The sequence below is a fragment of the Lichenostomus cassidix genome, chromosome 17, assembly GCF_008360975.1.
Source record: "Lichenostomus cassidix isolate B80296 chromosome 17, HeHo_3.0, whole genome shotgun sequence".
NCBI lineage: Eukaryota > Metazoa > Chordata > Aves > Passeriformes > Meliphagidae > Lichenostomus > Lichenostomus cassidix.
In genome coordinates, this window is record NC_139497.1 from 2,328,530 (window position 1) to 2,345,528 (window position 16,999).

General features: G+C 48.5%; 1 protein-coding gene across 2 annotated transcripts; it reads right to left on the bottom strand.

The window, feature by feature from the left end:
- Positions 1-935: 935 nt before the first annotated feature.
- TMEM250 (transmembrane protein 250) lies at positions 936-6,232 on the bottom strand. 2 transcript variants are annotated; one of them, XM_085076816.1, is made up of 3 exons: positions 6,089-6,232; positions 4,714-4,884; positions 936-1,480 (listed from the first exon to the last, which is right to left on the bottom strand). In XM_085076816.1, the coding sequence occupies exon 3, from the start codon at positions 1,378-1,380 to the stop codon at positions 961-963; it is 420 nt and encodes a 139-aa protein (XP_084932942.1). In that variant the 5' UTR covers positions 1,381-1,480; positions 4,714-4,884; positions 6,089-6,232; the 3' UTR covers positions 936-960. The 2 variants fall into 2 exon arrangements, with proteins under 2 accessions (XP_084932942.1, XP_084932943.1); XM_085076817.1 differs by lacking the exon at positions 6,089-6,232 and adding an exon at positions 5,009-5,067.
- Positions 6,233-16,999: the final 10,767 nt, after the last annotated feature.

Sequence of the window (16,999 nt, forward strand, 5' to 3'; positions counted from 1 at the left end):
CAGAGCTAGAACAATTTGTGTCATTTCAGGGAACAATTCTTGCCAGCTCAGGCTGCACTCTGCTTCCAATCTCTCCTAGGTAAGACAGTCTCACCTCTTTGTACTCCGTCAGACAGAAGAATCTCCGTGAGAAAACTGGAACTAATCAATTGAGGGAAAAGTAGAACCAAATGCCAAGATCTGAACGCTGAGGATCACTGCAATGGGTCCCTCTTAATCACTGCAAAATGAGAACATATTTGCCGTGACTGGGAATTTCAGGAGCACATGATGGCAAGCCCTGCTCCCATCCCTCCTGTGGATTTGTGCTGTTAGGGAAAGACTCAATTACTCAGCACTAACTGCCTGAAAAGGACAAAGCCACTCAAAGCTATATAATCACCTTAAAGTGGATGAAACAGTAGAGTGGAGTGAATGTATGTCTTGCATAAATCTAAAAATAAAAGAGGAAAAAAAAACCAACCTAGACCCCTACAGTCTGTTGAATTTTGGCACCAGATTCTTAGTAGGGAATATGCAAAATGCAAAACTACAAGAAAGATATACATGACATGCCAGAGATATTAAGGAACATTTTTAGGAAAATGGTGAAGATGGATTAAGAGTGTGGGGTGCAAAATTATATGGCTTCTGCCCTCCAGATAAATCACTGCCTTTTTCATGCCCACAGGAACACAGGAACAGCAGCAAAATAGGCTCTTATAAATTAAAAGAAACTTATATTAACCTGCACTGTGCAAAGAATAAAACACCCAATCAAGTGTTGCACTTTGATAATCAAAACGGCACCTAGACCCTCAGAAAGATACAAACTCCAGAGACAAGCACGTTAATTTATCCATAAAAATCAGCACTGTGAAATAAATTAATTTATATTAAAAAAAAGAAAGAAGAGGATATCGACACATTTCGGGGGTAGAAGAAAAATCACCTCCTGAGCCCACATGCGCTTGGTTTTATTTACATGTCCACAAAGACCATGAAACACCATCCCAGCCCTCCCACCAGCAGCATGGTCACATGGATCCCATAGATGAGCAGTTCATTCATGAGGCTGAAGTCCACCCGCCTCCTCCCCAGCAGGAGCAGGATGATGGAGAGTTTGTACTGGAAGCGCAGGAAGATGCGGATGCCAAGGTACTGAAGGCAAAACAAGATCGAGAGAGCCACCCAGAGGATGGAGGTAAAGAGGCTGCAGCTGAAGTACAGCAGGAAGCGGATGAAGCCGTACATCCATCGCGACTTGAGATAGATGTCGAAGTTGTTGTACTTGGTGCGCACCAGGTGCGTGGTCCTGACGGGGCCGCAGGCCGAGTGCAGGCAGGTGGTGTGGGGGCCGTGGAAGGAGCGCACCCGCCGGGGAATGGGGATCACCGGCATCGGGCTCTGCCCCGCGCAGCCGGGCCCAGGCCGCCAGCCGCGGGGCTCATATCAGCCTGCTGCGGCTAGCTCCGGGCGGGGCGGCCGGCCGGGGAGAGACCTGCGGGAGGAAGCACAGTGAGCAGGCTCTGCCTGGGTGCTGACAATGGTGCCTGGTGGGTTTTTGTCCTTTTGCATTTATGTCGCTGTTGAGCAGCTAGCAGAGTAATGAAGGCACCAGTTCTCAATGGCAAGAAGGAATGACCTTTATTGTTTTGATTTCATCATATATATAGAGTTCTCAAAAGTCACCCAGATTGGTCGGTCAGAAGCCTTCCCCCAGGCCTGATTGGCCAGGCCTGCACTGCCCAAGTTCTGGGACACTGCTCCAACAACATCCAAACTTTATCTTTATTTATAAAACACAAGAAAAATTCTCATGGGAAAAACCTGTGCTAGCCACACATTTATACCTTTTTTATATCCTTTTTACCCTTTACCGTTCCTGGACTTTGCGGCTAGCACAGGTTTTTCTTGTGAGAACATTCTGCTGTGTTTTACAAACAAAGATCAAGTTTGGATGTTTTTTAAACAGTATCTGGAGATTTGGACAGTTCAGGCCTGGCCAATCAGGCCTAGGGGGAGGTTTCTGGATGACCAATCTGGGTGACCTCTGAAAAGTCTATATATATATTGAAATCAAAATAATAAACTCTTTTTCTTGCCACACTGAGAACTTAGGTCCTTTTCTCTGCTAGCGACAGGACCTTTTACTCCCTGTGTCTTAGCCTCTTATAACCCTTTACAAGGGTTACCTACAAGGGTTATATACAGGTTGGGGCTCCACTGCCTTTCCAGGATGCCACTGAATTCTTGTAACAAAGGAGTCAAATTTTCCTGTGACATTTTCTAGGAAGAGTGACAGAAAGGGCTGAGGTGCTTCATGAACTCAAAACTCTCTGCACAGGAGTTGATCTAAAAGACAAAACCCTTTACAAGGGTTATAAACATGTATCTTACATGTTTATAATCCTTGTACTCTAGCCTTGCTCAGAATTCTTTGGAGAAGATGAAACAATTCCCACAATCTCAAGAGCATGAGGCACCAACCTTGAAAGAGCCCCATCCCTGGGACATGTTTTTGTAAACTAAGTTGTCACCTTTTTTGGGAGAGGTAATTTGAATAAGGGGGCAATTACTTCATTTGTTAGGCTTCTTATTGGGCAATTTTAGATAGGGATGTTAATCTATGAAGTCCATAAATTGTATTCAGGTGATATCGTCGCTCTCTTTTCGTTGTGGTGCACCTGGGATCCTACTAAACCAAGGTAATACCCTTTTCCTATACTGCAGTGCCTGCATCTCAATTTTTTACCAGCATTTTAGGCATCAGCAACACAGACAAGGAGAAGTTTCAGTTCTCCTGGAGCTGCTGAACGGATAACTTACTCCAAATAACTTACTCCAAGTGATTTCAGTATCGGCGCTCGCTTACTGCTGCTTTCCAAACCTCAACTTCTGTCCTCAAACTCCTTCCTCTGTTTGGCCTCTTGACCTCTTGTTCCCCAATCAGACACACACAAACACACTCTATTTTCACGTCAGATTGCAAACAAATCCCCCAGCCAGCACCAGCCATAACCTGTTGTAAACTTTATCCACTGTTAACACAGCAAAGAGGTTTGGTCTGAAATTATCCTGCCTAACTCACAGATCTTTCCTAAAGTAGCAAGGAGTCTGGTCAGAAATTATCCTTCCTAATTCATAGATCTTTCCTAAAGTAGCAAAGAGTTTGGTCTGAAGTTATCCTGCCTAACTCACAGATCTTTCCTAATGCAGCAAAGAGGTTTGGTCTGAAATTATCCTGCCTAATTCACAGATCTTTCCTAATCCAACAGCCCATCCATGTGATAACCATGTTACCCATGTAATATTAACGGGAGGGCAGTAATATTAATGTATGTGTTTGCATCAGGTCATATTTCCTTTAAAAGCAAAAAAAAAAAGAGTTCTCCAAGGGCTTTCGCAAGTGGATTCGAGATTTGTGCTCATTTCCAAACTTGGCAGAGCTGCACCAAATAAACAAACTGAAAATAACGGAAGGTCTTGGAAGAACAATGAGGCAATCATGTTTTTCACACTCCACAGGATGTACCTCCCCTGGCTCAGGCCAGCCTTGTGCTCTCACTGTCACTGCAAGGCAAGGCCAGGCAGCCTTTCAAAGGCATCCACCAGTTTATTTCTCCCCTTGGGACCTGCAGAGATAAGTGGAATTATCTTGATCTTCTGCAGTGTTTAGGGTTTCTAATCTTAACATCCTTCCAGACACCCATTGTTGTTGTGTGAGTGATGAGCAGGAGCCTCTTAGCTGCTCTCTGCTTCACCCCAGGCTCCTGATGTGCCAAATTCCGGGAATTATGAAATGACAATGCACTCATCAGATAATGCTGGAAAACAACAGGGACTTCCCCAGGCTCCTCACACACCCAAGTGCTCAGGTCCAGGCAGATCTTTCCTTTGTTGAACCAAAAATATGACAATTCTAAAAATTAAAACTAATTTAGAAGTTATTTCCAGAATTTTTTAGTTGCATTACTAACAGAATTAAGCACAGAGCAAATGATCAAGCTGCAGGAAATTGCACTTTGATATCAAAATCCTTCTCTGACACAACGTGCATCAGTGGGGAAGTCTCTGTCCTGCTTCCTGCCTCAAATTCCATGGAAATGGAAATTGCAGTTCTCATCTCTCCTGCTCCACCCCAGATTCCAGTGCCTTTTTGCCCTTACAGAAATTTGAGGCAGTATTGGCTCTACATGGATCAGGGACTAACAAAAAGGAGTAGGGGATAAATCATGACTTAATGAATTTAGGAAACCAAGGGCTGTGCTCAATTATCACAGACACCCTCATAATTTTAGGTGCCTCTTGCCCTGTTTCCTGCCTGCAGCCAGGAAATACCAAGCCAGCTCAGAAATGTGGATTTTGCAAGGCACAGAAATTCTCAGACACTGAACCAACACTGCCTCAAACCAACCCAGCTCTGTGCCTGCAGCATGTGACCTGACACACTTCCCACATGATGGCTATGTACAGTCAGTGTTTGCTCTCAGAGATATTTTTGGAGGACTAAAGCAAGACAGGTCAAAAATCACATGCTCTGGATTCAGAGCATTCAATTCCTGGCGATGCAGCCTCTCCTTGCAAGTTCTGTCACCAAGTTTTCCAGCAAACCCTTACAGTTACTGTGCCCAAACTCTCTTTGGATGCTCTTTGGATAAACTCAAATATCAACACTGGAGCAGCCACGAGCAAAGGGACATTGGGAGGACAAAATAAACTGTGAATTATTACATTTTAGGGGTGCTGCCATCCACTCAGCAGGTCGGGGCTCCGCTGCCTTTCCGGGATGCCACTGAATTCTTGTACCAAAGGAGTGAAGTTTTCCTGTGACACCTTCTAGGAAGAGTGACAGAAAGGGCTGAGGTGCTTCATGAACTCACAACTCTCTGCACAGGAGTTGATCTAAAAGACAAAATGAAAGCGTAAACTTCAATTTACTCATTTCTTCACTAAAATATTCACAATTACTAGGCCCCTCCTCAAGCATGAGTTTTGAATCCCACAAAGACTCTAAAAAGAATCTCACCCTCAGCAATATCCAGATTCCAGCTTACTGATCCATGCTGGGAACCATCAGTGATCTGGTATTCAGTGCCAGGACAGAAAATCACAACAAACCCCTGCTGGTCACCTTCTCCAGTCACAGACTGCTCTGGGGCACATGAAACACAATGCAGGGAGCACAGACCTTCCAAACTGAATATGGAATAGCAGATCCTGCCCTGTGAGGGTGGTGAGGCTCTGCACAGATTGCCCAGAGAAGCTGTGGCTGCCCCTGGATCCTGGAAGTGTCCAAGGCCAGGCTGGATGGAGCTTGGAGCCACCTGGGACAGTGGGAAGTGTCCCTGCCATGGCAGGGGATGGAATAGGATGAGCTTTAATGTCCCTTCCAACCCAAACCATCCCAACTCTGCGATCCCCCAGTCTGTATTCCACACACGATGCCTGCAAACAGGTTTGGACAGCCCTTCCATAATTTTGGGGACCAACTCGGTGTTTTCTGGCCACGATCCTACACCTCAGAGCATTGCAACTCAAGGCACCTCCATGTCCTGCTGTCACCCGCAGCGCCACATCCACGGTGGCCTCATCAGGACGTTAAAAATGTGAATAACTCTTGGTTTTGGTGAGTTTTCACCGCCTGTCCTCTGAAAAGGACGAGTTGGGTGAGGAAGGGCCGGAAATCCTTCCGTTCCTCCGCATCCATCAGGCATTCCAGCCTCGGGACACTGCCCGTGCCGGGAGGAGGGCTGGCAGGTCCCGGGACCCTCCGGCGGCCCCCGAGCGCTGCGGGAGGAGCCCCCCGGGGTTGGGGACAATGACAAATAAAGGTTAGCGCCGCGGGACGAGCGCCGGGAGGAGGGGAAACGCCAACTCCTCCTCCATCCCACCGATCCCACCGGAACCGCGGAAGGAGCTGCGGGAGGAGCTCGGCCCGGCCTGCCCCGGCAGCCCCGAACGGCCGCCGCTCGCCCCGCGGCACAGAGCCCAGGCCCGGCGGGCAGGGACCGAGCGCCGCCGCACCCCCGCGCCCCGGGGCGGAGCTGCCGCCGCCGCAGAGCCAGGCCCGGGCCCCGCCGCCCGCCGGGCCGCGCCCCGCACTCACCGTCGTGCCCATGGCCGCGCCGGGCCCGGGCGGAGCGAGGCCCGGGCCGCCGGGCGCCGCTCTGCGCATGTGCGGGGGAGGCTCCGGTCGCTCCGGTTCCGGCGGCGGGTGGGGAGCGGCGGCGGCGGCGCGCGGTGATGGCGTCATCGCGCCGCGCCGCCCCCGACCGGAAGCGGAGGGGACGCGTTGCCCTGGCAACGGGGGGCGAGGGGCGGCCGGGCCTGGTGACACCGCGGTCACTCCGGGGGTCACTGCGGGGGTCACTGCGGGGGTCACACCGTGACCGCAGCCACATCCAAGGCTTGTCCAGAGAATCCCAGAAAGACACAAAAAGTCTTCTTTAGGTGGAGGAAAAATTCAGAACGATATAAAGAGAAGGAAAGGAAATAACTCCCTGCCTGCTGTTTGCCCCTCGGATTTAATTAGGAATTCTTCTCCATGATGGAAAGAATACACAACTCTGTCACTGGCTCCCTGCCCTACTTACTGTCTGGGCAGTGCCGCGGTGGAAAAACATTAAATAATAATAACTCGGGCCATCTGTCACGGCTCCGAGCTGCTGCTCTGCTCAGGCCGAACCCTCCCGGTCCCGGGGCCTCCCGGAGCTCCTGCCGGGTCTGCTTGCTGCCCTTCCCCTGCCCTGCAGAGCAGCTTGAGCCTCAAACACACGGGGAATTCTGGATAAGGCAACAACTGGGGAGTTCTCCTGGGGAATTGGCATCTCTGTCCCCCACACAGCTCCTGGTGGGAGGGAGAAGGGGATGTGCAGAGCAGGTAAAATTTCCCAATGACAATGAACGGGGAACATCTGTTTGGTGACTCGGATAAGCACCATATTGCACCCATATTCCATCCATTTCCCTCTGCCGTTCCCTGGGATGGAAGCCATAGCCCAGAGATGGGGATTTCAGCCCAAGCAATAAAATTGTGAAAGTACTTTGTCTTTCCAGCCTTGGAGAGTCACAGGGATGCTGCTGAAGGCAAGTGTGGCAAAGGACGCTCCTGGCAGGAATCCCTGCAGGAATCCCTCAGGTGGGAAAGGTCTTTCCTCCCCTCCAGAAAACCCCAGGGAGCTCCATGGAGTGACCCCAGACCACAAATACGTGTGCACTACCGCCAAGACTGACCCTTTGAGTTTTTCAGGTCAAGATAACCTTCAGCTCAAGGATGGTTGGACAGGGCTTGGAGCACTCTGGTCTAGTGGAAGGTGTCCTTGCCCATGGCAGGGGGTGGAATGAGATGAGTTTGTAGGTCTCTTCCAACCCAAACCATTTGGTGATTCTGTGACAAAAAGCAGGCCAGCCCTGTTCAATTTTCTGCTCAGCACATTTTGACCTCTGAAATGCACGTGGGGCTCCATAAACAACCAACTGCCCCGGGGTCAGGCTGAATCGCAGCTTTGACATTCAGAGAGATCACAGCCTGAAGGAGGGCTCCGCTCGGGAACCCGCCCACAGCCCTCGGGGCTGTATTTCTTCCCCGCGCTAATTTTACTAAAGACACAACTCATATTCCTGTTGATTGAACAGTTTTGTGTTGACAGCGTTGGAGATTTGTGGTGAAACTCATCATCAGCCCTGAGAGTGAGCCATTAGTCGCCGTCAGCGCGGCCGGCGAGGGCTGGGATGTTTTATGGCCCGCTCTGAAGACAAACATACACATTTATATGTCACTTGTTGCAATATAAATGCTAACTTGTACTTCTTTCAAAACTTTTAATGAATTGGACACATTTGGCGAGATTTATGGCGAGAAGCGAGCGGCTCAAAATATGGCTTTGGAAGTATTTGTCACTTTGGCAACGGAACAAAAAAAAATCTGGAAGATATTGCCTTTAGAAATAAATCATAAATATATGCGTCTTAAAAGAGTTTATTTTGGTCATTAATAGTTGATGCTCCCTCCCCCACCCAGTGGAGGATTTAAAGTTAAATTATGCAAAATCAAAAACAAACCTTATAATACTTAATCAAACATGCATAAAACTGTCAGGGCCAAATAAATTCTCTCAATTAACTCGCTTCAGATTGTGATTGCATTTACTAATTTAATCAACACTAGAATAATTTGGAGACTGGGTAATGATGAATGGCTGCACGTGAAGAGCTGCTAAGGTGGTGTGCTGAGACAGGAATGCAAGAAATGCCTCCGAGGCTGAGGGCAAGAAACTCACAGCTGAGTCGTCACAATCATTTTAGAATGGAAACATCTTTTTTCTTCCCATTTGGAGGGGAATTTTTGTCAGTGAATTCCCATCATGGGCAGCCCTTGTGTGGATGAATGGCTGCAATGTCAGCCCACGGAGTCAATCTCATTTCAGCCCGAGATGAGCGAAGGAGTCAAACCTACAGAGACATTCCCTGCGCATTTTTGAGTCATTTTGTGAATGTGATCTTGCCCTGGGCACGGCGACCTCCAGCCCTGCTGCTGCCTGGCACCGAGCTGTGCTTCAGCCTCACTCAGTCATTTCGGCTAGAGCTGGAGTAACAACCCTGTCATATCGAGATGTCCTTTAGCTCGGTCCTTTTGCACTTGGAATGGATCTGCACTTACAATAAAATGGGTCTGACCCCTGCCTAGGAAAGCTTTCAGTGCTATTACTTGTGGAGAGCTAAACAGCACTGTTTTGCAGGCGTAAGCAAGGTTTTATGGGGAGGTTCTCATTTACAGGTTCATGTGAGAGAGGCTGTAAGGTGTATTCAACCCTATAAAATACGTGAACCTCAGAAAAATCACACCTATATTTGGTCTTTAACCTTTCTACACCCGTTTTACAAAAAATAACAATGTCCACGAAGCTGCTGTGGGAATGAACTCATTGCAGGACTCTCCTCCTCTCTTTTTCTCTCTACAAAATATATTTTCCACAGCCTAGCTGACCATTTGGGTCACTTTTTATTTGAAATGGTTATATGCTTTATAAATGTCTGGCACCCAGTGCCTATCTGGTCCCCAGCAGAAATCAGTAAATAAAAATCCATGTGCTGAAAAGTATATCCAGAAAAATAGTTAACAAGTTTCTTTGGATGACCCAGAAACAATTACTTCCCCAGCAATTCCACAGCCATATAGACAACCATAATTCTCCAGGGCTTAAATATAATAAAGTGTTAACATGGTATTTTTGGTATTTTTCTAGCATTCATTGCTGCCTTCCAGTCATATCCAAAAGCACCTTTCAAAACCAGCAGCATCTTAAATTCCCTTGGGCTTTGCTGAGCAAGAAATATGACAAATTAAGGAATTAATTCTTTTCCTTAAAGGAGATTTAGGATTGAGTCTGGCCCTTAAATTTTAAATGCAATCGATCCTCCCTGCAAATCTAAAGTGTAAAAGCTTGTGAAATAGTTTTTCCTTATTACTTCTTTGCAGATCTCATCTCACGGCTGAAAATGTCAGCTTTAATCAGGTGGAGGAGATTTGCATGTGGTAAATAATAATGCAGTCTATTAGAGCGATCAAATAAAAATATATGTAACAGAAAGTGGAACTAATTCCCAGTTCTGCAGCACTGCAACCCCCGGGTGCAGCACCAGAGCAGCACTCTGAGCCCTGAGCTCTCCCACCTCTCCAGAGCTGCAGAACAGCAGCTTTCTTTTGGGGTGTTATTTGGGGTTTTGGCAGAATTGGATAGTGAGGGATGTACTCAACACCCCCTGCGAGGCTGGGGAGCAGCAGTGCCAGCGCAGATGGTTGGGTTGTGCAGCTCAGCCAGGCCAGGCTGCTTGGCCCTGCAGGAATCCTCCTCCTGCAAGAGTTTTATGGATATATATTTTACAGGTGACTTGCGAAATATAAAACTAGAGCAGTCTGCAGTTTCTAAAGAAATAAATGATTGGTGTGAGGCTCGGTGAGACAGTAATGTTTGATGTATTCCATCTACGTGACACCTCAGGCTGCTTTCGGGCATAATAATCTGCTGCCGGCAGCCTGTGCTGCACTAAAAACAAACCAGGGGATGCTCGGGGGGCTGGGGGCTGCCTGCCTCCCCTCTGCCCGGGCAAACTGCTCCCTCCCTGCTGCAGCAATCAGGACAGAAAGTCCACTGCCAGTGCAGGTGGGATCCCAGTGAACCCACAAAAGGTTGATGTACATAAAAAATGTGTGTTGTCCTATAGCAGGGACACTTAACTATCCAAAAAGACAGAGCTTCACTAACCTGGCTGTTCCCTCCACCTCTGAGAAATGGGAAGGTAGTTATTTTAAAGATGCTGGAGTCATGGAAAGATTCCTGCTGACCTGCGGGGGCTGGAGCAGGAGCCAGCTGTACACATATGGTGAGTGAGGAACTGTCTCTAAAACAAATGAAAATAGAATAGGATGCTTTGCCAGGGACAGAATTCCTGCCAAAGCTTGTTGCTGCATCATGTTGGCGAGTCCCGATCTGGCTGATGTCAGAAACTGCATATTATGCAGAAAACTCTCGGGGAGAAGTGTCATTATTGCCTTCTGTTCCTTTGTAGGCTGGGTCTAATTTAAGCAGGAGGCAGTAAAACAGACCCAATCCATCCCTGCCTCGTGGAGCTGAGCTTTGGTGGGCAGGATTGAGAAGCCTCTCGGCCCCTCTGGCTCTGCAAAGTGCTTCTCTAAGGGTGATATTTTAGGGCAAAGTAGCACTTTTCTCTGGGAATCTCAGTTCCCTGTTTTTCCATTCGTTAATACTGTATCTCAAATTGTATCATGATAGCAGCAGATGGATCCTCTTAAACTCATTGTGGAGATCCTTCAGTGTGGGTGAGATCTGTCTGCTCCGGGGTCGTTTCAGCCACAGCCACCTCCTCCTGTGTCACTCACAGTGCTGGGCCATGTCTTGCTTGAGTGACAGGAGAGAGCAGAGACAAACCTTCGCTTGGCAGAGGGGTTTGTGCCTGAGCTCTGAATCAATGAAGTCACCCAGCCTGGGCATTGGCTAAGTGTCACGTTTAGGGACAGCATTCAGTTCCGTGGGATCAATGGAAAGCTGAGTTTGCCCGTGTTTCTCAGGCACCATTCCAGAGCATCAGTCAGAGTCAAGTCCTCGCTGGCCAGGATTAGCTGTGATGGCATTGCTGTCAGCACAAGAGGGTCCACTGGGCCAGGAATCCAAAACAGCAGGTGCTTTCTGGTGGAGTGCTCTAAATACGTCTGTAATAATGTCATTTTAACGTCCATTACTGTAAGAGCCCTTTATAAAAAATTATTATTTTTTGAAACCAATCGGGAGGAGCAAGTGAGCACCCCTGCACCCCAAACTCCCTGTGGGGCAGCAAATCGCGAGGGTCATCCCCCGAGGGTCCCCGCGGCGTGGGCGAGCTCTGGGCTGTGCCTGCGGCCGCATCCCACGTGGCGGTGCTCCTGCCCCAGGGATGCTGCGGCTGCCGCGCCGCAGACAGGGAGCGGCGGGGAGGGGGAAAACCGGCTCCAAATCGTCGGAAGCTTTGAATTCGGAGCGAAACCTCTTCCCCGAGGCTTTCTCGGGGTGAAGCAGGCATGTCCCCCTCGTGTCGCGCCCTGTCCCGTCCGTCCTGATGCATCAAAGCTGCGGGGTGGGAGCGATGCCTGCAGGAAGGACCATCGGTGGGAAGCCCCTGCATCCTCTGTGACCCTGCTGGCCCCTGAGCCTTCTCCACCTTCTCCACCTTCTCCACCTTCTCCACCTTCTCCACCTCTGTTTTTTGGGGGATAAACCAAACTCTCACATTTCTGAGGGGTAAACTGCGCCCTTTGTCCCTTTTGCTAAATGGAATTTTGTCCCTGTGTTTCCAGGGCAATCGGCCCTGCTGATCCAAGAGGTCTGAGGAAATGTTTGGCTTCAATTTAGAAAAAATGCTTTGGTGACAGTTTAAAAGAAACTTCTGGTGCTCAAAAGCTTTTTGGAATCTTTTTGGCATTAATTATGCTGAGACTGTGTAGTGCAGAGGAGAAAATGACTTTCCAGCATCGTAACAGCAGCAAAATCCATATCAATAAAAATTTATCAAGAAAAAGGAACTAAGTGTTTATAAGACAAAACTGACTGCAAATATATCAACATTAATTAGCAGTGTCTTTTTAAACTGTTGGAAATAATTGCATGGAAATAAAGCTGATTCTGGTGCAGATCACAGCAGTGCCCCTCTCCTTGTGTGGGGAAATGTGGATCTCCCTGGCAAAGTTGCCCCTCCATTGACAAGGAATATCATTTTATCACCACAGGAAGCATAGAAATAAGAGCTGAGAACATTGCTTCCAAAAATGCCACACTGAGGGTCACCAAATGATCTTGTTTTGCTGGAGTGTCCCTGCCCAGGGAGCACAGCAGGATGAATCCTGCTCCTTGCTCCCTAACTTTCCGTAATTCACTTCCAGCCTGTAACTTATTGGCGCAACGTTCTGCTCAGAAGAACATGAAGGAGACAAAAACCCAAAGCCCTCATCAATCACAGCCTGGCTCCTGGTACAATTAGCAAGTTCTATTATCTTAAGAATGACACTTGTAGCACGGAGCAAAGCCAGGCGCACCCAATATTCTAATTCTGCATGGAAAAAAGGCAAGGCTTGAATTGCATTAGCATTGCATTAGATTCCCATGACTTTTTATATCAGCACTTGTGAGTTATTTATGAATTCATTTATTTACAAGGACAGCCCTTTCTGCATTCAGTTGCCATGGTTGCTTTAACTCCTGTATCCTATTAATTCTGGATGTTATGAAATAGATATAGATCAGACAATCATTGTGTGGTGGCGAGGTTTTTTTTTTATTATTTTACTGTTTGATTCCCTGTGTCCTGACCAGAAAGGCTTTAACACCCATCATCTCTCCAGAGTATCCACTGCCAGCTGGCTGGGGAGGTGGTGTTGGGGCAATTCCCAGAGCTCTCACCCCTGCCAATCCATCCTGGCACAGAGATGCAGCCTGGCCTGGGGGAAATGTGGCAGCAGATTCCTAGCACAGAGCCACCCACTTTGGTTTGAGACAGAAGTGAAGAGCAGAGCTGGAAGCAAAAAGGGAGTTCAGGAAGGCCAAGTGCCAGCATGTCTGAGTGGCACAGTGAGGCATGGGGCAACCTCACCTTTGGGAATTGCTGCAAAACCTGTCATGATGGGGATTAGGTCTTCCTGCCTTCACCCTGCACATGGTCTGTTTGCAAAAACCATGGTGAGTCCCAGAGTGCCACAGCAGGCTCAGCCCTAGAGGGTTTTGTGTCACCCCAGAGAGATCAGAGCATGTTTGAGAGCACAAATCTCACATGCAGCCACTGCCCAACTCCTTCTGGAAGGAGGAGATCAGCTTGACTGCCCTGCCAGCTGAGAGACAGGGAGAGACTCCTCTGACAAGGCAGAGCTCTGAGGTGCTGCCTGTTCCAGCCAGGATCAGCGCTCATCCCACACTGAGAGGGAATGTCCTGAGAGGATCTGGGATCTACTGGCCAAGGAGCTTGGGATTTGTCCCTTGGAGAGGCAGAGGTGCTGCTCAGGGAGGAGGATGGTGCTGGAGCCAGGAACCCAAAGCCAACGTGCTGGAAGTGTTTTGTAATAGAATTCCAGAAGAAAATTAAATCAATTACCGAGTCTAATAAAGCTCTCAAGGTTTTTAATTAAACGAAGTTTTAATTAAGGCAGCATGAGCCCATGCTCTTTTGATATTCTGCTTCAGACCCTAGAGGATTGTGACTCCTTTTTGTAATTTACACGGGCTGGATCAATCACCAGAGTCACAAAAATGTGAGAACTGTGTCAATTTTATGGGATTAAATACTGTACATCAGCCTGGAAACTCCAACAACTCCAGGCTAGGAGAGCTGTTTAGCTTGGGATCACCTTTCCTACCATCAGCAGAGCATCAGCCTGAGCTGGTGTCCTGGGAAAAGTCCTCCCAAGAAAAACTGCCATCCAGTCCAGGATGCTGCAGTTAGTGGGAAGTTCCATGAGCTCAGTAATTCCTGTTCCACACCAGAGCTGGTACTTTTGCCTCCCACAGAAACATCCCCCTCTTCCCTCAGCTGAGTCTGTCCCCGGCTGTGGCTCTGGTTCAGGAGCCAGGCAGGAAAACTGCAGGCAAACCAGACCCACATCTTCCAACCTGGACATCTGGTAAGTGGCCCCAGAATGTTCTGTCTCTATTTTAGTCTTGTTTTGTACACAATATGCCCAAAACATGCTTTATTTCTTAAGGAGATAAGGATCTTTATGTAACCCATTTTTCCTTAACGCTAAGTCCTTTGTCAGGATTAAAGAATCCTAAAACATCTGTACAGGCTTGGGTGGCAGATGTATAGAACAAGCAGCCTAAAATAACATGGAATATTAACCTACTAAATGAGGTATTAAAACAATAAAATAAAAGGACCCTCTTGCATTCTTAGTTACAGCCAATTCCTGACCCTGGCTACCACAGTGCAGGTGGATAACAAGTGTGAAATGGGGATTTTCATCTGAGAAAGAGAGGGGAGAGACCTTTGCTCACTGTGTGTCTGCAGAGGGGACAAAGAGAAACTCTGCCCTGCCCTGCAATACTGTGGTGATGGAAACCAGGATCCTGGTGCTGTTCCTGGAAATCTGTGCCCAGCTGGACTCAGAGCCTGGGCTGAGGGGCTGGCAGGAAGCCTCTCTCAGTGCTGCTGGTCCTTGAGTCACAGGGACAGTGTATGAGAAAGGCTGGGAGCTGTGGAGAGCACATGAACTGCCCTCTGCCAGCTCCGTGGGTGCTCCTTAGCTTTGACAGCTCTGCATGGATGGATGGATGGCTCAGAGCACTCAGTGACCACTCTGTCAATACCCAAGATCAAACCTGATGCAGTTCAAAGTCTCCAGAGCAGGTCAGAAATCCCCTGCAGTGCCTTGGCCAGTTAGAGCCCAGCGTTAGCAGCCTCTGCCATCCTCATCTCCCAACCCATTTCCAGCGATCCATACAGGTCCCATCACTCCTGGCCACATCCAGCTCCCTCCCAGCCAGCCAGCTAAGGCCATTAGTGTGATTACTGGAGGTCATGAAGTTCAAACCAAAATGTCAATTTTCATTTGGAAGAATGGTCCCATTTTAGGAGCAAAGGGAATTTTTTTTCTCTCTCAAAGAGACCCCGACTGTGAAATCATTGCTCCCCAAAGACTTGCAAATTTCTGGCCAGCGAAAGGTGCCAATAGTTGCTGGAGCCAGTGAAAAGATTAACAAGGGTCACCAGTGCTTTCCTCTTTCCCTGCACTCAAAGGCTCTGGGGCCTATTTGGAAGATATTAACCATTGCCTTTACCTTCTGCACGTTCATCACCGGGTTTGGGGTCTTTATGGATTTATTGACAAGACAGTGCCATTAATCTTACCAGCAGAATGCCAGCCTGGGAGTCACTCAGGTTACATCACCCTGCAGACTGGAGCCTTTAGCCAGACTTTGAAAAGCAAGGTGGAAACGAGATGAAGGAGGTGGTGGGTGAAGCCTAGTGCTGCTCTGTGAAGCCCTGAGGCAGGGAGGGCACCCACCCAGCAGCCTCTGCCAGTGTGTGAAGGCAAAGATCTGACCTTGGGGAGGCTGCTGGACTCTGCTCATCGACTCAGTGGGGTCAGGATGACCCCGCCTGTGCTCTGGGGTTAATGATCCACATTTGGGCATGATTTGGGTGAGCTGAGAGACAGGGAGAAGATGGGTGCTGACCCCACTCTGAGCGTGCCAGGCAGGGCGGGTGATGTTATTAGAAATTTGAGATGTCTCCTTTCTGGAGAAACTCAAAACAGCTCTAAAAGGCCTTTCTCACACCAGGCTGCTGCTGGGAGCTCTGTGTGGGCCTTTGGCACTGTGGGGTGGCACACAGCAGGGCAGGGTGGGCTCCTGCCCACCTAGGAGATGTCACGCTTTTAAAAGTGGGTTTTTTCTTCTGTGTCATTGTGTTAAATAATTAAGTCTGTTCCATCTTTACCTACTGACAATGTGGCACTTAATTAAGTAGTTTAATTAGAAGCTGGCAGCTTTAATTAAGTTTAGGACTGTAGAGGTGATTGGGAGCCTCCAGCCGAGTCGCAGAGCCTTTCCCTGGGGATGCAACGTGGTGGGGGAAAAAACTTTCCTCCTTTGTCCATCCTCCTTGGACACACCAGGGATGGAACCAACATCTCCCTGCCGTGGGGAGAGGGGTTTGAGCACCCTTTGCTCAGACATTTGGGACAACAGAGGTCACTGGGCCCATGGAGCAGGAGGGATTTGGCCAGGAGGAAGGGTGGGATAGCAGGAGGCTGTCCAGAGCCACAGACTCTGCCCAAAGGGTGCCCAAGTCTCCTCACCCTGGCTAAACCTGCTGAACACCTGGGCAGGGCAGCTCTGAGCAGGACAGGTATCACAGGGTGAAGGCTGTGGTGGGCTCAGAACAGCATCTGCAATTCTACACCATGCCCAGGGCTGTCTAAAAGATGTATTGCCTTTTAATAATGTAAATATGTAAATATTACCGAGGTGCCATTAATCCTCATTGCCTCAACATGATACCACTCTTAAGAACAAATGTAATAAGAGATTATTAATATGCAAAGTAATAGTACATTAACCTGACTAACACCAATAAATTCCCAGCTTAGCACAAAGCCAGGGGTTGCTCACAGAGCAGCCTGAACCCCTCTTGCCTTGGGTCACCTCCAGCAGCACCCCAGGCTCTGCACCACAGAGGAATCCCAGTTATCCCTGTAGGATCCTTTGCTTGGGGACCCCAAACAACTGGGATGACCAGTGGGATCAGAGGGAGGACACACAGCAGACCAAAAGGATCAGAGGAAGCCATAAAGTCTGAATTTAGGGCTTGAAAAGGAAATTATTCTGTGCAAATGGCTGCTTCATTTCAAATCAGGCCTGCCTTGTAAATCCTGCTCATCCCTCTCAGGAGGGAAACCTGGTGAAAGAGCCAATATTTCAGCAGCATAGACTCCCAGAGACCTTCACCTCTCTGTGTCCTCTGAGCCCCACACCCA